The sequence below is a fragment of the Dipodomys merriami genome, unplaced genomic scaffold (genome assembly GCF_024711535.1).
Source record: "Dipodomys merriami isolate MVZ:Mamm:240054 unplaced genomic scaffold, mDipMer1.0.p SCAF_8, whole genome shotgun sequence".
Taxonomy (NCBI): Eukaryota; Metazoa; Chordata; class Mammalia; order Rodentia; family Heteromyidae; genus Dipodomys; species Dipodomys merriami.
The window spans coordinates 10,388,279-10,411,509 of NW_027206401.1; the positions used below are offsets into that span (position 1 = coordinate 10,388,279).

General features: G+C 42.1%; 1 protein-coding gene across 3 annotated transcripts in view; it reads right to left on the reverse strand.

The window, feature by feature from the left end:
- Esr1 (estrogen receptor 1) overlaps positions 1-23,231 on the reverse strand; it is a 325,828-nt gene that overhangs the window by 31,503 nt on the left and 271,094 nt on the right. For all 3 annotated transcript variants that reach the window (XM_070010912.1, XM_070010911.1, XM_070010913.1), the window contains exon 7: positions 4,405-4,538. In XM_070010912.1, coding sequence (XP_069867013.1) covers positions 4,405-4,538 — 134 coding nt within the window. The remainder of the gene's footprint in view (positions 1-4,404; positions 4,539-23,231) is intronic.

Sequence of the window (23,231 nt, forward strand, 5' to 3'; positions counted from 1 at the left end):
CACAACTAACCAAGTCTCGAGGTAACAGTTACAGTCTGAATTATTATCCTGGGGCTCCTGCATTTCTTTTATGAGCCTAGCTGTGGGGCTTTAAACTCACACAGTTGTGCAGAGCGAATGCCTGACTCCACTCAACTCTGGTCAGGTTCTCAGCACTGCCATTGGCAGAGACCAACGCGCTCCATGACCTTCATTAGACACGTGCTATGTCACTTCCTCTTTCTCTGTAATGACCCTAGAGCCTGGCGCTCTGTTTTTCCACCCAATAGTCTGATATTATCTAGTGATACAGTCCATGGAAAAGGACGATCTATTTCAGAACGGTTGCAACAGCCTGGAGGAAATAAGAACTTTCCAGGCCCTCCTGACCACGTTCAGCATCTATTAATGACAGATTGGGAGGTGATATATTTTGACAGTCCATAGTCCAAAAACTATGAGAAAAACAAAAAAAGACTGAAGAGGATTTCTTAAGGGAAATTAAGTTGTGCAAGTCCAAAGAAGTAGAGAACAACTTAAGCTTTAAAAAAAAGTTTAAAAAAAACCCCACAGAACTATGACTTTCATTTTGGTATGGTTGGCACAAAGACTGTAGCAGGAATGCACTACACATTAAAAGGGACTTAATAAACATGAGTAACTGAAAAATGAGTTTGAATTCTGAGTAAAGGAAGTCTACCAGCTAGTCAATGCTAGATCGTTCCGTAGAGGGTCTAGGCACTGAAACATTCCAGAGAAAGAGGATTCATGGCGGACACATGAAAATATCCATGGCTTCCCAAATAAGGTGTCAGTTAAGCCAGGCTTAGGAGGCTTCTCAGTCACAGGGGCAGCAGGAGGACAAAAACAGGCACAGAGCCTCCTTCTCAGCCTCCCTTCCGTGGCTCTAACTCCCTCCCGCTGAGACTACTCCACTGGCTTCTGCTCTGAGTTCCTCTGCTCTCTTCCTCTCTGCCCTCCTCCTGAACTCTGCCTAGCTAGTTCTCAGAATGTCTTGAAGCTGGCACGCATTTTGCAAAGGCATCTTTGGATTCACCAGGAATGCTTCTGTCCTTTCGAGTGGAAAAACAATGTGTATCCTTATAGACAATTCTGGGCTTTTGAAAGCAAAGCAATAAATTTATTCTAAATGAGGCAGAAACCTTGACAAATTGCTTCTTCCAAACAGCTGGGAAGAGGGATTCTGTGGAAATGCTTTGCTTTGGGAAACCCTCAAGATACCCAGAAAGGAATTCCTAGTGGACCCTTGTACAACTTTTATATTGCAGTTAAGTAACTAATTAATTCATTCATTAATTAATCTTGATTATATTCAGGTCATTGTACAAAGAAGCTTCCATTTAACAAGGCAGTTTATGAATATAATGAACCTTGATCACTGGCACCCCTTTCAATATTCTCACCCCTCCCCCTCCCTGAACACACCCCTTCCCTCGCTCTTCTGAATGTTGTAGGATTTACATTGGACTCCTGACTGCGTTCTCTCCCTCCTTCTCCTCTTCATTTGTCCACCCTTTCCCCCTGGACCTCACCCCAACCCTTTTCAGTACCCACTTCCCGAACTTTATCTTGTTGAACTTTTCAATTCTTCCGGGTGCCTCTGTCCCTCCTCAGACAGGGACCGGGACTTGCCACAAAGCCTGACGCTCCTCCCTGCCCTGAGGTTTTCCAGAGTTGGGCCGGGGATAGAATGTCTTCTTCTACCTCAGGTTTCCAGAATCATATTAGGTACGGATTCTGCCAGAGACTCCTGGAGTCAGTGTCATTTTGTAATCTGTCTCCTGATAGGCCCAGAGTTGCCTTAGCTCCATGCAATGGATCAATCAGCTTTTGAGAGGGAAGCCATCTGTGGATCAAGGATACTTTCCCTCTGCAGACTCCCTCTCCTCTCTGACAAGGGCTCCAGACACTGCAGGCAGGGCTGTTTCAGTGTTGTCCTCTCTGATCCCTTTTCCAGGAACACTGTGAGACACTCAGAGCCGTGTTCAGCATTGGAACAGCCTCTCCAGCACACAGCTCATTTTGCGGCCAGGAGATGGGCTTTGTTATTGTGGGTTTAGGAGTCTGCTTCTGTTTTGTCACCACTCTCCCAAGCCAGCAGCCCTGTCCTTGATGGAAAGGCCAGGCTGCTGCCCTCTTATCTCAAGATAACTCTGTCAGCACACAATGCCTCCTAGGTCCAAAGCAGAGTCCCAACCCTTCAAGAGTAAGCAGATGCACAGAAGACCCTGTGAGAGAAAAACCACAGGTTGCGTATGAAAGCTGCAAATCCTGCAGTGGGAAATTCAGTATCGGGGGGTGGGGGTGGGGTCCATAAATCTAAGGTTTTGATGGTAAGATGATCTAATGTTTGACCTAATGTTTCATGGTAAAATCTTGATCTTCCTCTGTATAATTTTTTTAACTGAACTATCACAAGAACAGAAACAAAAAAAAAATGCAAGGAAAGTTTATGTGGATTGGAAAGACATAATTTTCATTTCTAAGATCAGAGTAGATTACATAACTGGGTAATTTCACTTTCATGTCTGAGGTCTTCTTTCCTGGTTAAAGTAGGTGGGGAGGGGGGGAAGTCCCAACAATTGTTAGGCCTGTTGTCCCTGAAGTTAACAGATTACCCACATGAATGCCATCCACACGTGCCAGCCTTCCACCGAAGAAGGAGCAGGTTCAGGACCTGGCACTGTGCAGCCGAGTGGCATGGCTCCCAGAACTCTCATCCAATAAAGAGCCATTGTGGGATCTGGACCCTCCAACGTACAGGACAAATGACTCAAATGAAAAGCACAATGCATGTGAGTGCAACCAGAAACTTGAATGGAGTGGTAATCACTTCCTTAGTGTGGATCACATTATTTTCCATGGAACTTCCCTCTGTAATTCAGGCCTGGCCTAGTGCAATAGTACCAATTTCCATTTCTCGGTTGATAAGTGAGAATGATTGCTGTGATAACCATTAAGCACTATGGGCTACTCACACTGGTGGAGAAGAGAAAGTGGAAAATTGTTAGGGGAGATGGAAGGGATTGGCACTCACCGAAAAGAGACAAACACGAGGCAAGAGGAGGAAGCATTAATTCTCTGTGTACGTGATCATGCAAACGACAGGGCTGCAGCTGAAGAGCTGGAGACTGTATCTAATGCTGTAAGGAACTAAAGCAGGCCTAAGGATTCCAAACAGTGGTGATTTCTATATGACCATGAAATATGAGCATGACGTGCAGCTGACGCCTCTCAGGAACTCTAGGCCCTCTGGGGCTGCAGATCTAGTTCCTATGTGGTCCACAGAGGAGCTGGGAGGGGTAAGGTGTTAGTTCAGACTAAGCCATCATTTCCATCAAGGCAACCCTCCTGTGTTTAATATCCAGTCTCCCTGCGGAAGAAAAACAGACTCGCAAAACAAAATAGACACTGCTGCCAGCTGAGCTCCCTCAAATGAGCACACAGGAGGTTCTCTGGGATGGGAGGCATAGGCCAATGGAACAATGAGTTCCACTGCACTAATGCACCGTGTTCCACTCTCCTCAGCTTGGGATGGGGGCTAGTATTGTTTTGTTGTTTAAATGTTCAAACAAACTATAGTTTATATAATCAATTTCAACCAGAGACATGGTCTGTCCCAAGTTACCTTCTTTCATTACTATCTGGAATTTGGAATTGCTCATAAATTTTTCCTAGTGATCCTGAAGATTGAACCCAGGGCCTCATGAATGTAAGGCACTAACCTATATACCTAACCCCCCAGGTCACAGTTTCAAGCGAGAGTCACTTGGTCTACTTACTTTCTCATATGAGATAAGGTATATGTCTACACACATATACCTTTTATAAATGAAAGAGGTTCCCACCTCTGTGAATGGAGGCAAATATTTCAACAAAAATAAAGCATTTGATTCAATATCCAAATGTCGTGTGTGTGTGTGTGTGTGTGTGTGTGTGTGTGTGTGTGTGTGTGTGTGTGAGTACTGGGGCTTGAAATCAGGGTCTGAGTGCTATCCCTTTGCTTTTTTGTTCAAACAACAACAAAAACTTGAGCCACAGCAACACATTCAGCTTTATAATGGTTAATTGGAGATACGAAGCTCACAGACTTTTCTGTCCAGGCTGGCTTTGACCATGATCCTCAGATCTCAAGACTCCAGAGTAACTAGGATTATAGGTATAAGCCACCAGTGCCCATTATCCAAATATCAATTTTTCACCCATCATATTTGACCAACATGACCCTGTCTCTCTTTAGTAATCTACAATGATGATAAGTTATAGCCAGTGCATGTCATTTCTTTCAGTATATGACATTATTTTTTGTGTGTGTGGTGGGTAGATTGTATCTGCATGAAAAAAATAAACACATGTAAATATTCTTTTCCAGCAACCCAGCATTAAGCTATTGTGTCAACTCACCAGAATTAAGCAAAATGATAGATTTGAGGCACACAAACTCCTCTCCCTGCAGATTCATCATACGGAACCGAGTCGACGTGGCCAGCAACATGTCAAAGATCTCCACCATGCCCTCTACACATTTACCCTGATTCCTACGAAAACAAATTGTACAAGGCATTAAAGCACAGAAAAAGATATCCAGAGGATATAAGGTTCACATTCATAAAAATCTACCAGCTCCTAATCTGTTAACAAAAATCTGCAACTCCTCCTCCTGACAGACGATGAACCTTCACTCAAACTGGAGAAGGTCTCCCATCAATAAAACATCCATAAAACCCACATAGGTCTTCTATAACTGAAGCACCCCATTTCATCCTTTTAAAAGAAAGATGGTCTTATGTAACTGCCAAACCTCCTGTGTTAAACATGGAATTTTTCAATAGTCAAAAATGATTATGAGTCAGGTAACAATTTTCTCTAATACGTTTTTATAGATTTGCTGCTGCATTTTAGACATTGTAGTCATTAGGAGAAGAAAAGAGAAGAAAAAAGCATTTCTTCTCTCAAGCTGTACATAGGTTTTAACGGAGTCCCCACGGGTGTGCTTTGCCAAACATTTGAAGTACGAGGAAAAACTACAGGAAGTGTGGACTTGTATTGGACTGAGATCACTGTTGTTACTAAAGAGGGTAGTGGGTATGGGTTTGCCTACAGGTAACGTTCAAGCTGACACTTGAGTCTTCATATCTACTCAGGACCATGTTGATACTGAAGCACTTACCATGCTGAGTAGAGAGTGTGGCAGGACACAGAGATGGCATTTAAGTATTAGCTATAGAGAAAGACAAGTCCAAGAAGGGAGAAGTTGGCCATTTGCCCTGAAACATCCAGAAGACAACAAGCCATGTGCACTGCACTTTGACCGTGGAAATCTGGATCCACAGAAGCAGAGAGGTAACATTCAAAGCTACATCACTCAATGGGCGAATGCGCCCTAGTCAGACCAAAGGTCTGTTAGCTTTAATCGATGCTATTATATGGAAAGGAGTTTTGTTTGTCATGTAATTTTTTTTAAGTAGGAGAGAAAATCTTCCTAGTGAAAAAAAACAAACAGGGATAGATGGAAATGTTTGGAGCATGGAGCTTTAAAAATAACAGTTCATAGCCAAAATAGAGAAATGTTCCTTTCCCAGTGGAGAGTCTCTGTTTACTTAACAGACTGCACACCAGCAGGGGGCGACGGCTCAGTGTGGGAGGGAGCCTGCTCACCTGCTGGGAGCAAAAGTTCAGTTCAGAAACTGAGAAAGTTGGGGCTTTGCAAGCCTCCCTCCTCCTTCTTCTTCCTCTGGTCCCTTTCCCCAGTTTCCCACATTTTCCCATGAGGAGCTCCTTCTTCACGCTTCCAGAGAGTTTTTCTCTCCGCTCCTTTTGACTGGCTAGCCGACCTCCAATTCCTACTAGGAACTGCTGTCTATCAATGCATGATGCTTGTCCTGTACTACCCACTAGAAGATATAGACTGTCCTCAGAGACAGTGCATATTGAGTTCTCACTCTGTGTGTGTGTGTGTGTGTGTGTGTGTGTGTGTGTGTGTGTGTGTGTGTGTGTTTCCTTTAGAGAATAAGGAGAAGACATAAAATAACCACGGATCATAGACACAGCATGGGAGGGCTCTGAAGCTGGCCTTAGGAGCTGGAACATGTGTGCCTCCCATGTCTGATCTCTCACCATCGATATCCCCTAGGATATGAATTACAATAAAGATTCTACTTTCTAGACTACTCTACAAGAGGCTAAAAGTTCACACCATCTCTGCAAGAATGAACTCACTGCCTTTTCCAATGGGAACAACTTAGTTAATGTAAACACTTAAGTTGATCCCATTATTTGTATAATACATAAAAAATGATATGCTTGAATGAGCCCAATGGTATTTTCAGTAAGTCATGACAGGATGGCTGAATGCCAATGACTGGCTGATGACATGGTACCCGACAGTCGTTCCTCAATATCATTACAACTTGACAAAGGGTACATGGTGAACTAGGTAGCAGGGGCATGTGTCAGCTTACAATTTGCCACCAATTTCTCTGGACTTTGAGGCGCTTGTCATCAGCCCAATGCAAAAGAATCCCTCAGGTCTGGCTGAGGTCAAGGCCATTACATAATGCAGTCAAGGCTCCCTGTCCAAAGTCTCGCCCCAGTGTTCTATCCTAACTCTAAGAAGGCAGTCAAAGTAAAGAATTTCACTCCCTTTTTTTTTTTTTAAGGAACTGGGTACAACCACAGTATGAAAAATCAGGTGAACACTAAGAATTGAGAGGAGACATTACTGTATGACAAGATTAGTCTCAAGCCCTGAGATGCTCCTGAGGCTGAGAAGCACGTAGGATGTAGAAAGCAAGATGTATTTTTACAGGAAGCACAGCATCACTCATAGATCAGAAGAAGTAGTTTACCAGGCAGAACAGCCTATGACTCCCACTGTGAGACGTGACAGCCTGCAGTGACGAACTCCTTCACCAATTATCACCGTCTGCTTCTCAGAGCACCTCAAAATCCCCTTGTGGGGAGCCTCATTCTGCCACTAACCTTCTTCAAACACAGGCCACTGGTACATAAGTGCAACAGGACTTGAAAGAACATTTGTTCATGGCAGGTCCTGGTAGTTTCTCCTCTAAAAATGGAAGTCCAAAGGTAACTACTTCCTCCTTATGGAAAAGAAAGAGCTCTAATGATCAGCCAGGGCTGTGTGTCATCAAAACTCCATCTTCCAAAATAGAAAGTTTCCCATTAGCCTCCCTTTGTATAAAAAGGAAATTGATCAATGAAAAGTGAGAAGATGTTTAATTTAGTTGAATCAAGACGTTGTTTCAAAATTGACAGTGGCAAGTTGTACTTAAAGAGCTTCAATATTTTTTATGGCATAAAAATCTCTCAATACATGCTCTGAAAAATTGTGATAGCATCAATATTTACATGATCAAGGGGCCTGAGTTGTATATAAACTTGTGAAATATAGAAGAAACGTGCTAAAAATGTGAAATTGGAAGCAATGTGTCTTGCAAGATGCAAATTTTGAAATGAAAGTGGTTGAGACTTGGGAGTCCAGATGCTTGGATTCAAATCTTGGTGTTGGTATTTACTACCTGTACCTGAATGAACAGCTAGGTAGACTAGCCCAGATCAGGCTGTAAATTGAATAAGATATAATTAAGCCAACGTGATCAAGAAAAAAAATAGAACAGGAAGTGGCTTAATACCCTATGAAATGTTTACTTCCTTAATGAAAGGTTGCAAGGAAGCAGTCTACAGCAACCTAGAAAGCCTTGGGATATCATTGCAAAATATCTGGTCTGAAATAAGTTGATAAGCAGACCACACACCTGAGGAAGTGTTCAGGAAGTCATACATGGTGTGGCATGGGCAGAGTGGCTACCATTAGTAAGGAATTACAAGACAGGGGCAAATACATGCATGAACTGAGTTACTCTCAAGCAGGAATCAGAGAGAGTGTCAAAGATCAATAGTTTCAATGTTTAAAACCTATTTCTAGTCAAGAAATATTAAGATGAAAATGCAAAGGGTCTTCAGTGTGAAAGTCCCCACGAGATTTCTCAGTTCACAACTGCTCTTCACACCCAGAGTCCCACATCTGTGGGCTCAGCATCCAGATGGTGCCCTCTGTGGTTTGGACTATGTTAGACGTACCTCTATTGAGCATGTACTGCATGTGGATTTTCTTTTCCTTGCTGTTATTCCCTAGACAATATAGTATAACATCTACTTTATGTTGCTTATATCATACTAGGAATGTTAATATGGAGATGATTTTTAGCACATAGAAGGACGTTATCACACACCACACCTGGGCCTCTGTACATTTTGATACGCTCGGGAATCTCGGAAACAACCCTTTGAAGATGGGTTGTAACTTTAGGTCCTAAGGCAAAGAGTAACAACAGATGGTATTCTGGCCTCATCCAAACTTATTGCTTCAAATAGCCTCCAGGGAGTCATTAACAAATCATGAGGCAAAGGCCAAAAGGATGTGGGAGAAAGGGAATCCTTATACACTGCTGGTAGGAATATGATGATTATGAAAAATGGTATACAGAATCTTCAAAAACTGAAAATAGAATTGACGTGTGATTAATCAAACCCACCCCTGGGCATACAATGGAAAAGAAATGCATTACTAAGTTGAGATGTTTTCACTCCCTTGTTTCTTGAAGCATTATTCACAATAATTGCGATATAGAATCAACCTAAGTATCCTTCAGTAGATGAATGGTAAACAAAAAGATGGTGGATGTTATTTTAAGTGAAATAAGTCAGGCACAGAGAGATAAAGGCCATATGATCTCACCTGTATGTGGTATCTAAATAAGTTTAACTCATAGAGGCTCAGAGTAGACTGGCAGCCCGCAGAGGCTACAGAAGAACATTGGCCAAGATACTGTTGGACAGGAAGAATGAATATAAGTGATGTATTACACAACATGGTAAATATAACTCATAGCAAGCAGAGTAAACATGAAAATTGCCTAGAGAGATTTATGTGCACTCACCATAAATCAAGGATAAGTAGGTGACAAAAATGGTTGTGTTAATTAGCTTCATTTAGCCATTCCATAATGCATGCCTTTTTAAAAGCAACATGTGGTACACCACAATTATATACAATTTTATTTGTCAAAAAAATAATAGACTGAAGAACATCATTCTAGAGAGTTATGTCTAGGAAAAGACTCTGAGTCCCATTAGATTACATGTAGGACTATCAAGAATCAAATAAAATGGAAGTCTCTGATGTTTTTGAGACAACTGCCAAAGAAATATAAAGCTGAAGTAAAAAAGAAACAAAGCTTCTGGTTGTTGAATCTCCAACTTTTAGGCCTTGAATGTCCAATGGCAGGAAGCACAGTCCACCAAAAGGACCGCCCACTTCCAGTGTGACCAAGGGGAACAATGGAGAGCAAGAGCTTCCAGTAGTAAGTGATGAAAACAAAACACCTACCATCCAGTTGATAGAAAACTTCACGGTTTCCCCTGGAGGCGGAGGTGGAGGGGGGAGTGGGGAAAGAATTACGTTCCACTCAAGAATTTTCTAGTACATTAGAATAGACACTACTTCAAGACTGCCCATCAGAAATACATAGCACCTATAGAAGAGTGCTATGAAATCTTCCCTTCTACTAATTTTCTGAATGCAAGTTTTGCCCGACTCCTTTGCTGAATAATGGGTATATTTGCATAAGGCTGGCAGATTGTAGAAGTTATGATTTATGCTTGATAGAAAGCCCTGTACAACAGTGAGAAACCTTTGAGCTGGGTGTTGTGGCTTTGGATCACCTCCTTTGGGACAGAGGACAGTGGGCAGGGTGGGGGAGATGAATGGATATTTGGTAACCAGTGGCAAAGACTGCTTTGTTCACCAAAGCACTTTTCCTTGTCCTAAGTTGCCTCCTAAACACCATTTCCCAGAATCCCTTGCAGGAAAGTATGGCCATGTGACTCAGCTCTGGCCAATGGAAAGCAAGCAGAAAGTTTTGACATTAGTTCTGAGGTGTCCTTTAGAAAGGAATATGAATTGCTCAATTCTTTGTCCACCTACTACCTGAGTCTGGAAGACTCAAGGACTTGTAGAAGGGAGACTTAGAGAAGGCTGTTTACCAAAGAAGACATCGACATTAGACACAGTCCCCAGAATGAGCACCAGAATGCTATTGTACTGAGCAGCTGAAGTTTGAAGGATGTCGTATTCTTTGCTATCTGAATGTATTTCTCATACACAGAAACACTTGGGTTGCAAAGATGTACTTCTCTATCTATATATGGTTACTGAATGACCAAAGGCACCTAAGAAATGTGTTTGGACCCCGCTTCTGACTGGCTTGATAAGGAAAGGCATAAATGAGGATTTAGCATTTGATGTGAGTTTTAGTGGGGTTGCATCAGTGAGCAGGAAGGAAGTTCCAGGAAGACTAATTAAAAAGTCAAGAGATGGAAGGAGAACATTTGAGTAATTATAGGTGACTATATGCAGATGTGCTTAGCTATCTTTGAGACCATGGACATTGGATGCCTTAACTTATCAGTACCTGGCTTTGAACATTGTTTCAGCATTGGTCCCATGATTCAGTCTTGAAACTGAGTTATAGGTGCATGTGTGAAAGTTTCATGTGAACATTTTAAGTAGAGGGAAGGTAAAATTATACCTGCCACTGATATTCAGATTTTATCATCTGTAGAACAACTCAAAATGTGGAAGGCATATTTCAGTTATCTTTGCAGCTACAATTACTACCACTTCTTTGAGTGGCAAATTATGGCAACTTTTTATGTATAATACAAATAAGTAGACTTGGTAGTAAGAACAGCAACTTACTACAAGTGCCAATATGACCAATAGAAGAGAGATGGGAGAAGAGTCTGGTAAGGAATCCAGTAGGTAGAGCTTGGTATTTATAAGGAAAAAAGCTTGCAAAAATGGAGTAAGCACATGGAGAGTGTTTAGTAAGAGATTTGCCAGATGATGCTGGAGGTGACACAAAAAGAAGGCCATTAAAGCCTGTTGGTGGGTGACATAATCAACAGCTGATCTAATTAGCTTCCTGTCAATGTGCCAAGCAGTGTGAGAGAGAGAAGTACAGTCTGGAAGAGACTGTAGCTATGAAGAAGGTAAGGGGCACACCCAGAACAAAGTGGGCAGAACAAAGTGGAGAAGTAAAGGAGGAAGGAGACAGAGGAGAGGAAGTAAAGGAGGAAGGAGACAGAGGAGAGGAAGCAAGAGGGGGATGCAGAAGTTACTTTGAAAATCCCGTGTGAAGGAAGGCTGGGCTGAGTGTGGATGACTGTATCCTGGTCAGATGAAGGATCTGAAGTCTCCTTTGATATTGCACGCTGAGATGAATGGAAAGGTATTTTGTTTAAAGCAAAAAACTAGCAGAAAGAAGACAACTTCCTTTAAAAAGTGCTGGTTGCTGAGCGCCAGTGGCTCACGTCTGGAATCCTAGTTATTCAGGAGGCTGAGAACGGAGGATCATGGTTTGAATCCAGCCTAGGCAGGAAAGGCCGTGAGACTCTCAGAAAAACTACAAGTGATGCTGTGGCTGAAGTGGTAGAGAGCTTGCCTTGAGTACAAAGAGGCTCAGGGACAGCACCCAGGACCAGCAAAAAAAATTTTTTTTAATTGTTGGCTTTAAGATTTCATAGGACTATTATCAAAGCTGACAATCAGAAAACTGAAAATATAGGACCAAAACTCAGAAAAGAAAGGACAGGATTAATTACATCTGTTTGGACCAGATTTTTACCACTGACAATAATAGGCATCTTTTCAAACCAGCACATGGAAAATATACCTTGTATTTTTTAATGGGTATCCAGTGTTTCACTGTATTTGTATTTGTTTAAGTGCCCCCCTTCTAAGAGGAATTTCTAGTATTTCCTATTTTGTCTACAACAAACAATGTACTATAAATTTTATAATTTCTATGCTTACAAAAGTGAAATATATAGGAAAAATATCCTGCTAGCCCAATCTCTTCGTATCTGATTCATATAGTTTACCTTGGGAAGTGCTGGACAACGTTTCTGAACAAGTGTGAATATTCTAGAACTGCATGCCCGGGAGCTGGACTCGCTCAACCTTTCCTCCCCAATTCCTCTATTCTGCCATTGGCCCTTCTCTATCTGCCACATTACAGATCGGCCCCAGGAAGGCTTCTGTGACAGACTGCCTCCTCTGCTCCTTTCCCCCTTGGGTTATATCCTTTCCTCTGAACTGTGCGCTTATCCTTCATATCAGCACCCACAAACATCTTCTGTGAAAGACCACAGGGCAAAGATTTTCTGCATTATGGGCAGCTCATCAGTCTTTGTGACATTTACTCAACTCTGATGTTGCAGTGCCAAAGCAGCCATAAACAATATGTTACCAATGTGTAGGTGGTGTACCAATAAAACTTTATTCACACAATAAAGTAACAAGCTGAATGTGTCCTATACACTGCACTTCACTCCTCTCTGTCATGAAGTAAATGAACTTATTGAGCATTGGCGCTGTGTCACCCTGGTTCATAAAAACAGTGAGGGGTAGGACAGGAAGGAGCTTCTCACTTGTTTGTTTGGGTGCCAAATAGTTTTAAAAACTAAAACAATACATTTTTAGAAACCAAGTTGTAATGAGTGGAATGACTATGGAAGTTTTGGCATTTTACCATTCAGTGGTAACAAAACAAAAACAAAAATAAAAACAAGTTCCTTTAAGGTGACGGATATCCACTATCCACATCTACCTTAGAGAATTAGGGATCTGGAGCCCAGAGAAGCATTTGGATCTGGAGCCCAGAAAGCTCTGCCAGGGGAGAGAGGCCAAGTATGCAGAAGGGGAAGAGAGATGGTGGCTCAGGAAAAGACAGTCTAATAGGAAGGCGGGCAGACAACACACCGAAGAACTGAGCTGCAGTGTTGCATGCTGAGAGAAGCAAGGAAGAGAAGGCTGAGTGGGGAGGGCCGGATAGAGACACTGTCCTAGCTTTCTCCATAGACTTGGGGGGCCTGGAAGTGGAAACAAAGAAAAGAGACACTAGATACAGCTCAAAGTACAATACTGACTCTCAAGGCACAGAGAAAAGTTGAAGGCAGAGATTCTAGAATGCCGTCTTGCAGGGATAATAGGGTTAAGGAAGGACCAAGAGGAAAATGAAACCAGAAAACCTTTCTCTCTCTCTCTCTCTCTCTCTCTCTCTCTCTCTCTCTCTCTCTCTCTCTCTCTCTCTCTCTCTCTCTCTCTCTCTCTGTGTGTGTATGTATGTGTGTATATGAGTGTGTGTATGCATGTGTGTGTGGGGGGCTTGAGCTCAAAGCCTGAGCTCTGTCCCTCAGAGATTTTTGCTCAAAGCTAGTGCTCTAACACTTGAGTCATTGCTATACTTGTAGCTTTTTTTTTTGGCAGTTAGTTAATGTAAGAGTCTCATGGACTTTTCTACCTGGGTTGGCTTTGAACCACGGTCCTCTAATCTCAGCCTCCTGAGTAGCTAGGATTATAGGCGTCAGACATTGGAGCCTGACCAGAAAACCATTTCTATTGGAAGAATAGGAGTGTGTAAGTGTCAAAGATCAAGTAGGCTCAGTAGGAATAAGGAAGAGAAAAGGAGAGGCTTGGCCTAGATGATAGGCCTAGAGTCTAGCCTCTTCTTTAAGATAGTGCAGAGGACTCAAGGTAAGATGCACTAAATGGAAGAGAAAGCAAATAACTGAAATACAGACTCTTAAGAATATAGAGATCAAGGTCCCTATTATCCAAACAAACACCCAAATTAAATGGCTGGTTCAGAATTGACAGAGGCCTGACTGCTTGAATAAATGACCAGAGCTTGTTTATTTTTAAGAGCAAAGACCCTTTGCTCATCAACTTTGAGACCTTTGTTTGCCTCTGAAGACTATTCCACACAAAAGCATTGATCTAGAAGACACAGGATAGGTTTGGTGCTCTCATTAAGAAAGCATGTCTCTCCCATGCCCAGCTTTCTCTGTGCCCTCATGTCAACCTAACGGCCTTGGGTCAAATTCTATGCTTAAAACTTAGTACCCTTTGGTAAGGACTCTACAGACTATATGTCAAGGCGAATGAGCTAATGATATAACAAAAACTAGCTAGAATGTCATTTCTTTTAGAGAAAGTAGGGCTTAGGTAGAAATTAAAGGTAAATGGAATTTTAAAAAAATAATAAAAACACAAATAGGAATTTTTTTTAAAGAACTAGCCAGATAATCATCTCATAGTTATTAGAAGAAAATGGATATAGCCATGGTGCATGATTCATTTGGTCAGATTGGATTTCAAGTGGAAATGACTTAGTCTATTACCTTGAGAAGAGTTGCTATGAGACAGAGACCCACAGCTCTCTTCTCCAGGAGTCTGAGGAATAAGTGCACAGAGCAAACCAGCAGCATTTTAGAAATGCAAAGTTCTCAGGAAGCTCATTTAAGTCCAAGAGCTCCTGCTGATGGAGCCAAAGGGACGCCTGGCTATGAGAAGGAAGTTTTCAGCTGTCTGATTCCCTTAGTTCAAAGTCCATATTTACCCATTTGTGCTGTGTTTTGTTTTCTGCAAAGCCCTAGAATCTATGATCAAGAGATGCTGACCACTGTAGATGCCCACTGAGTAGATGAAATGAAAGAAGAGAAAGCGATACAATAAGGAGGCCCATGCTTAGTGAAAATGAAGAAAAGAATAAGTATTTCTCCCAGGAAGTACCATGGAATCTGTTGAGACCGGTCTCACTTTTTGAGACCTTCCTTACTGAGGCACAAACTCACTGGTTCCTAACACACACGACACAATTCATATCTGGCTCCTTCCAGAACCAAGGTCTTGTTACTCCTGCCTCCAAGCTTGTTGTTGGTACAAGACAAAAGGATCCTTCCTTCCTTCTTCCCTCCCTCCTCTTCCTTTCTCCTTCCTTCCTTCCTTCCTTCCTTCCTTCCTTCCTTCCATCCTTTCTTCCTCAACACTCTTTACCTCCATCTTCAAGGGTGGACATCAGCTTTCTCAACATCATTAATACCTGATTACATGAGCCATAATTGAGACCTGGATTTCTCACCCATGAGGATTCTCTATGCAACCATGCTGGTGCAGATGGTTGTCATGGAACTGATACCTGCCAACACTTAGTCAGAAAATGGCCCATTATCTTTATTATTAAGCTACCTGTCACACCAAAGTTAAGGCTCTATGCAACTCTTTGTTATTCACTTTTCTCACATCAGGATGTTGATAGTCAGAAAGAGTTCTTAAGCCAAGAGATATTTTCTAATAAATAGAATGAGCCTCAACATGCACTCTTTTCTTATACTTTTGGGCTCTAAAGTGGCAACAAGTTTTGTTGTTTTTTTAAAGATGTGGGAGTTTGTTGTTATGGATGCTTCTATCGGCACATGTAAAACGCACTTCTGGGTCTGAATGGCTTGCCAAAGGGAGATGGACTTCAGCACTTCTGCAGATAATGACCCACTTGAGTCCGCTTGTTCAGCGTCTATCGCTTAAGAGTTAAAGTAAATCCCTGGGGAAAGTTCTCTAATGGCTGTGACCACTCCAATAGCTAGTGGAAAAGAGACCTGATCATTCTTTGAATATACCCACATCAGGTCCGTTCCATGCCGAAGAATGCTACAGATATTCACCTTTCTGGGGAATGGGTCAGAATTCCATAGGGTAATTAGGTAATGTTTCTCATTGTCCTAGCCAACTTTGTCAACTAGAAAAAAGAGAAATGAATCGTGTTCAGTATTTCTTGGGTCAGGATCTCTGATATGGCAGTTTCTGAGTTAAGTATTGCATATTTAAGAATGAGCCATATATACAGTCTGCTCTGCTACAGTGCTCAGGTTCATACAGAAGCAGCCATTAAATACATATGCCTGCAATGGCAAAATAAAGTCAAACTACTCATTATGACAAATGCCAAGGAAGCAGGAGGAACTACCTAGAAGGCCCTGAGCAGAAGACTTTGAATTGTAAACTAAGAGCCAGGAACTAGGCTCTTTAGCATATTGGGAAGAAGGTGCCCAAGAGAGACAGATGTGGATTTTGGAAACAGAAGCATGGTTGGAGGAGTTGGAGAATCTGAGAGAAGTGACCTCAGGCCCAAGTGGTCACAGGAGACTGGAGAGGTTATGGACTACCCACAGCAATCCAAAGGAGGCTGCGTCCCAAGGTCAACAGAGGTCGTTGCCCTTTTAAGGGTACAGTAACCAAGATTTGAGTTTTGATTTGGGGGGGGGGTTACTGTTTATTTATTAGTTCCAGAACTTGCCCACAAGGAGTTTATAGGAGAATTTCTCTTCTAATCTTTATAGCAGGAAGAAAATAAAACATTTCTCCTTCTTCTATTTTGGTGGTATTGGTGTTTGAAGTCAGAGTTTTATACTGGGTAAGCAGACAGAAACCCTTATAATTTTAGCACACCACAAGTCTTTTTTTTTTTTTTTTTTGCTTTACTTATTTTCAGACAAGGTCTCATATATTTTGCCTGGGCTGTATTTGAACCCTGATCTTCTTACATGTACCTACCATATATGAACCACCCACTCAACTTAATTGTTGAGGTGGAATCCCACTAATACTTTTCTCTTTGTGGCCTTGAACCTCAATTCCCTTGATCTCTGCCTCTTAAGTAGCTGGAAATACGGCCACACACCATCTCATCAAACCCTAGAAATTCTTCCTTTTTTTTAAGGCAGATTAATTTTACAGAAGTACTTGCAAACAATACCAGTACACACCTAGAGAAAATGATAGCAATAAAATTCACATTGCTTAATCTGGTCATTCCATTGGCCAAACCTCTTTTGCACAGAGAAAACCAAAATAAAACTGTATGGTAATGTTTGAGCTTGATCAATCATAGCTGTCAAAAATGTCTGGATTAAATTAATGCCTTTCTTTTACTCTTTCTTCCATATAAAGCCTTATGCTACAATCTACCTTTTAGATAGATGATGCATTTGCAATGGCAGGACTGCTGGGATACATATAACCAGCAAGCTAAAGATCCTCCAGTTGGCTTCTCATGAGTGCCTTGGTCCCTGGTCTGATAGGCATGTACCAGAGGCTCTTACCAGATCTTAAATGCCTTGCTGTTCATTCATTGCTTAATTTCTATGGTGCCTACAGTTAGTGGTAGAGACAGACACCAGATATGTAATTATGCAATGAAGATAATTTTGACCAAGCACTGTTGTCTCATTACTATAAATCCCTAGCTATATTAGAGGCTGAGATCTGAGGATCACAGTTCAAAAGGCAGCGTAGGCAGAAAATTTCATGAGACTTTTCTCTTGAATTAACCAACAATAAGCTGGAAGTAGGGCTGTGGCTCGACGGTAGAGTTCCAGATTTGAGCAAAAAGGGCAAGTGAGAGTTTGAGGTCCTGAGTTCAAGTCCCACTATGAGAAGAAAAAAAGAAGATAGAGGAGGAAGGGGAGAAGGAGGAGGAGGAGGGAGAAAGAGAAGGAGGAGAAGGAAAAGGAGGAGGAAAAGAAGGGAAGGAAGAGGAGGAAAGGGAGGAGGTGGGGGGAGGAGGAAGAAAAGAAGAACAGAACCAGCAGCAGCAGCTAATGGTTAAAAATGGAGCAGGGAGAAGCAGGCAGGTTGGCATGGGAATGGCTTCTACTAGCCTGTCCTTGAGGAGTCAATCTTCAAACTGGGTTTGAATGACCCTATGTTGTGATATTATCCAGACTCTATTTGTTTGGAGAGAAATTTTACATGTCTTTTTTTTTTTAAGTAATCAGTAGTTATTTTAACTGCTGACTTTATAACAAGGATTCTTCTGGCTTTGAAATCCAATAAGGAAGACCAACAAATCAAAGGATCCCACAAAATACTGCAAAAAACACGAAAAGAAAGAAGAGAATCAGAGGTGCCCGGGGCACTGCCCCCTGTTACAATGCCTGCCTTTCCATGCTGAAGCTAAAATGGAATCCATCAGGAGAGTCACAGGCAGCGCTTTAATCTGCGTCACCAGCCAGGCCCATGAATAAAGTTTACTGAAGATGGCAGAACTTCTCAGTTGTTTGTCCACACTCCACCACATTCCAATAACCCTGGTTTGTTAATACATTATTCTTCCTTCAAGTCAGGACTCCTCTGTAAGTCTTTCATTTCATTCATTTAAAACATTTTTTCTTTTTAAATTATGAACAATCTTTGTCTTACCTCTTCCTTCCCTTTCTTTGTCTCTGTCTGTGTGTGTGTGTGTGTCTGTCTGTCTGTCTCCCTCTGACTCTCTCTCCCTCTGACTCTCTCTCTGTGTCTGTCTCTCTCCCTTTCCCTCTCCCTCTGCACCCTCCCCACCCCCCCAGTCTCTCACAGGGTCTTGTGTAGCTCAGGCTGGCCTGCAATTTGTGATCCGCCTTGCCTCAGCCTCAACCTCAAGTACTAAGATTACAGGCATACCCTACTAGACCTAGCCACCATATAGTTCTATTTCATAGCTTCATTTCCCACGCTCCACGCTATTCCAATCTTACAATGACAGAGTGACCCCGGTAGTGCAAACAGGGCAAGAGAGAGTCCCACAAAATGACTTCCTAATGAATCAGCCCGCTTCTTAAAGACAGGGAGCATGTTCAGTCCTTTAATTACTAATCTCCACCTCTAGTAATCACACTTCTTGCAAGACTACTACTTGTCTCTTCATCTTAGCACTGACAGTTCAAGCACTGGTGAAGCCGTGATGACTCTCCTAGCAATCGTAACAAGTAGCCTTGGCACAGAGACTCAATTGAACTGCTACTAGATGCCCGTAAGCACAGTCTAGACACTGAACATCTAACCAGTGAATCTTTACAAACTCCTCCATGCAGAAGTCTATGGTACAGAAAGCGACACTGGGCCACAGAGAACTTGTGTGCGGCCCCAAGTTAGCGGTGGTTCATGTGGCTGCCAACCCAGGGCTGTAGAGCACCACAAATTGCTAACCCTTCTCTAGCTGGGCACACCTTTGCAGCCTCTGCACCCATGCTCTCCATCCCCAACAAGCTCCGGGGAACCCTCAGTGCATGCCAGCATGGAGAACCACACCCCGGCTCAAGTTCACGCTGCAGTGGCTATCAGACTTGGAAGAGTCCTGTTGGTTCCAAGGCCAAGTGCATGGGGATAAGACCTGGGAACTTGGTGTGGGTTAGAGATGTCACTGTCCTTCTCCATCTTCTCAAAGCCCTTCAGGGAAACCTTCATCTGCCTGTGGTAACGACTGCTCCTGACTCTCCGTGTATGGCGGCACGCGCCGCTTCCCCAGGGTCAGGGCACGACCTGCCATGCACTCAGAGTCCTGGCTTCTGCTACCCCTCCTCTGTCAGTCACATGGAGTTCATGAAGATAATAAACACGCTAAGTTTCTATAACTGCCCTGCATGTGATCCCTGACTATATGATTGATTGTACAGCCTGAAAAGACAGATTTGTGTCATAGTTTTCTCTGTATACTAAATGCCTAAGAATCAGTAATCAATAATAATCATTAGCAACGCAGCAAAAGCAATTGCCATCGCCAGTATCCAGCCTCACTTTTCTAGTGGGAAGATGTGATTTACAGTCCTCGGAGGGTTGTTTCCAGGATCCACGGCAGACTGGGCAGACAGCACACCTGGAGCCACAGCCATGACCGTAGCCTGGCAGACAGCCTTCTCTTAAAACCTGTTCTGAGGCCAGGTGCTGGTAGCTCACGCCTGTCATCCCAGCTGCTCAGGAGACAGAGATCTGAGGATCGCAGTTCAAAGCCAGCCCCGGCAGGAAAGTTCATGAGACTCTTATCTCTAATAAACGATTCAAAAAAAAGCCAGAAGTAGTATTGTGGTTCATGTGATAGAGCACTCACATTGAGCAATAAGAATCTCAGGGATGGGGCTGGGAAGGTGGCTCAGTGGTAGAGCGCTTGCCTTGCATACATGAGGCCCTGGGTTCGATTCCTCAGCACCACATAAGCAAAAAGAAAAAAGCCGGAAGTGGCGCTGTGGCTCAAGTGGTAGAGCGCTAGCTTTGAGCTGAAGAGCTGAGGGACAGCGCCCAGGTCCAGAGTTCAGGCCCCACGACCAGAACCAAAAAAAAAACAAAAAACAAAGAATCTCAGGGACAATGTCCAGCCCTAGAGTTCAAGCCCCATGACTGCAAAAACAAAAACAAAACAAAAAATAAACAAACAAAAACTGTATTTAGGTTCCAGGGGGTGAACACCAATGCTTTCTAAACAACACGGCACTGGAGAGGTTGAGACTCTAGCTCAAGGATGCTTAGTAGACACTGAGACAAAAATTTAAAAAAATTCACTAGCCACAAGTTCACCAATGCCTGTGAAACTTTAAAGGTAGATGAATACTTTTTGCTCCAAGCAGAAGCTATTTTATCTTTGGGTTCCTGCATACTGACACTTGCAAGATAGACACTGACAATGTCTATGGATAAATGGGTCCATCATCTTTACTATACAAAGAAGGTTGGGGTGGTATTTTGTTTTCTCTATCTTTCTCTTTCTCTCTCCCTCCATCTCCCTGTTCTCCCTCTTCCTTCCTCAGTCCCTCCATCCTTGCTTTGTAAAATATTTTTGGAGCGTCAGGCCGCCATACATATAGAAATTGCATCCCTGGTCTACTAGAACAACTCTAATGAGCCAATGCCATTACTTTAATTTCCAGAAGCTTCTTTACAAAGCAAAAGCAAAGTCTCATCAGTGATTGGCACTACAGTATGTTATCTTCGAAATAACTGGTAAACAAAACTTAAGTCCATTTCTGGGCTTTTAGAAAAACATCATTATCTTTTTCTTCCCCAGCCTGGAGTATCTCCAAGGACGGCTGGTTCCTCTCTGGTCCTCCAGACCTCAGCCATAGCTAAAATGGATTCAGATCTAGTGCATACAGGGAGAGAGCTCCAGTTTGCAGACAGCGAATGAAGCCCTCGAAACAGTTTGCTTCGCTCTCACCCACAGTTTATCGCAATACTTTGGAGTCTTATTCTGTTCTAATTACATGCCATTGAAAACCCCACAAACATCTATTTCAAGGATTGGGCCCATGACTCTTTGCTAAAACATTTCAACTCCATATTTTTCCCCTGAGGATACGATCTCTAAATGCATCTGTAAGAGCCCTCCACGGTATTTCCATTTCACATTTCAGAAAACTTAAAAGTGATGCAGGTTGAACGCTTGGTTGACGATGGATGTAAAGGTACAAGGATGGCTTAGGACTTATAGAGGTTCTTACTTCTCCCTCCTCTGTGTTAGTGGAATATTTGATTCCGACAGAAGCGTATTGATCATGTATATTTGAGAAAGCATAGTAATAATCACACTCGTATCTCTAGTAGCCAGCTTCCTTTTAATTTCCTTTATGGAAGCTGTTATTTTTAAAGGCCTACTTTATCAATATTTCTTTTTGATTAAAATCCTTCATACAATGGTTGAAAGTAAGCTTCCCAATTCACATAGTTTCTTATGGTTGCTTAGGAAACCTTTAGCATTGGCTTTTGAGTTTTTCGCCCATCTAAAATTAATTTTTTATCTGATAAAGAGGATCAGACTTCTGTTTTGATGTGGGTAACAGATTTAGCATCTGACCTTGATTTTTCTCCCTTTCTCCTAAAATCTCTGATCCAGGTGGGCTTTTCATGAATGTATGGCTGGTGCCTAAACACTGTTTTCAACTTAATCCATGTACTTATTTTACATCCATATTTTATGATTTTTATAGCTTAGCATTTTGTTTTATCTAGTCTCCCATTCATCTTTTTAATCCTTATGTATGTATGTATTTATTTATTTTTGCTGGTGCTAGGGCTTCAACTCAGGGCCTGGCCTCTGTCCCGGAGCTTTTGTGTTCAAGGCTGGAGATCTACTACTTGAGCCACAGTTCTACTTCCAATGTTGGGGGTACTCAATCAGAGATAAGAGTCACACAAGTTTTCCTGCCCAGCTGACTTTGAACCATGATCCTCAGATCTCAGCCTCCTGACTAGCTTTTCAATCTTTAAATTCATTGTGCAATAGTATTTCTTGACTTTTCCAGATAAACTTTAGCATGAACAGAGGATTTTGAACAGAGATCACTAGATTACTTTGTTGAAAACTCATATATTTTCAGCAATGAACCTTCTCTAAATTATATACACAGTATAGCTTTCTTCTCAATTCACTGCAGACTATTTCAATAGAGGATTATAATTTTTTCTGCAGAGTTCTTGTACATTATAAACCTTATTCTGAATATATGGCAGTTTTGGTTGCAAGCACGAAGCACGTATAAAGAACATAAAATAATCATTTGGTATTGGCTTCTGCCGTACATAAATTTGATTTTGCATATAGATTAACTAGGCTTTCTTTTAAACATTTTATGGAATCACATATCAGAAAAATAATAAAGCAGTTCTTATATAAGCATTTTAAAATAGAATATGTTAAGCCTGTCTAAATGGCTCATGGTTTTTTTTAAACAACCCTGGAAGTTTGGATTTATAGGATGCAGCTGGGAGAAGGTGAAAAATAATACCATAGGCTTTCTATTTCATGACTAACAAAATAGGAAACTTAGTAGCATGAAAACCTAGAATGGTTCATTCTCAGTGAATGCAAGCCATGGAGTATATAGTTCCCAAGGCAAAATACATTCCAGCCAAGAATTATCCAGGTAGATACTATCCTACCTTCTATCTTAATGAGTAAATAAATCTTCATCTCGAGTATATATAGAGCACTTAGAAAAGCTGAAATTGTTCTAGGCTGGTAGAATAGGTGAGGGTGTGGTGGCTCACATTGTAATATCAGAATATGGGAAAATAAGGCAAGAGGATCCTGAGTTCAACACCTGCCTAGCCAACAAACTGAAATGAGACAAAATGAAACAATAACAACTTTAAGTATGCGACAGAAAGAATCAAAACCCAGGCACTATTCTCCGATTCTAAGGCAAAAAAATATCAACAGCAAAACAAAACACAAAATGTCCTCCTAACCCAGAAATTAAACTGTCCATTAAACAACTGTCAGATGAGCCACTAGCTCCTGCCTACGATCTCAGCTACGAAGGCTGAAATCCACAAGATAGATATTCAAAGCCATCCCGGGGTGGGGGGGTTTGGGGGGGGGGGAAGCCCATAGGACTGCATTTCTAATCAGCCAGCAAAATGTCAGGCTAGAGGCATGGCTCAAGTGACAGGGCATCAGCAGTGCTAGTAAGCCAAGCAAGTGCAAGCCCTTGAGTTCAAACCCCAATATCAGCACACACTGAAGAACGAGAACAACTCTTGAAGAAAGGGAAAATACAAAAGG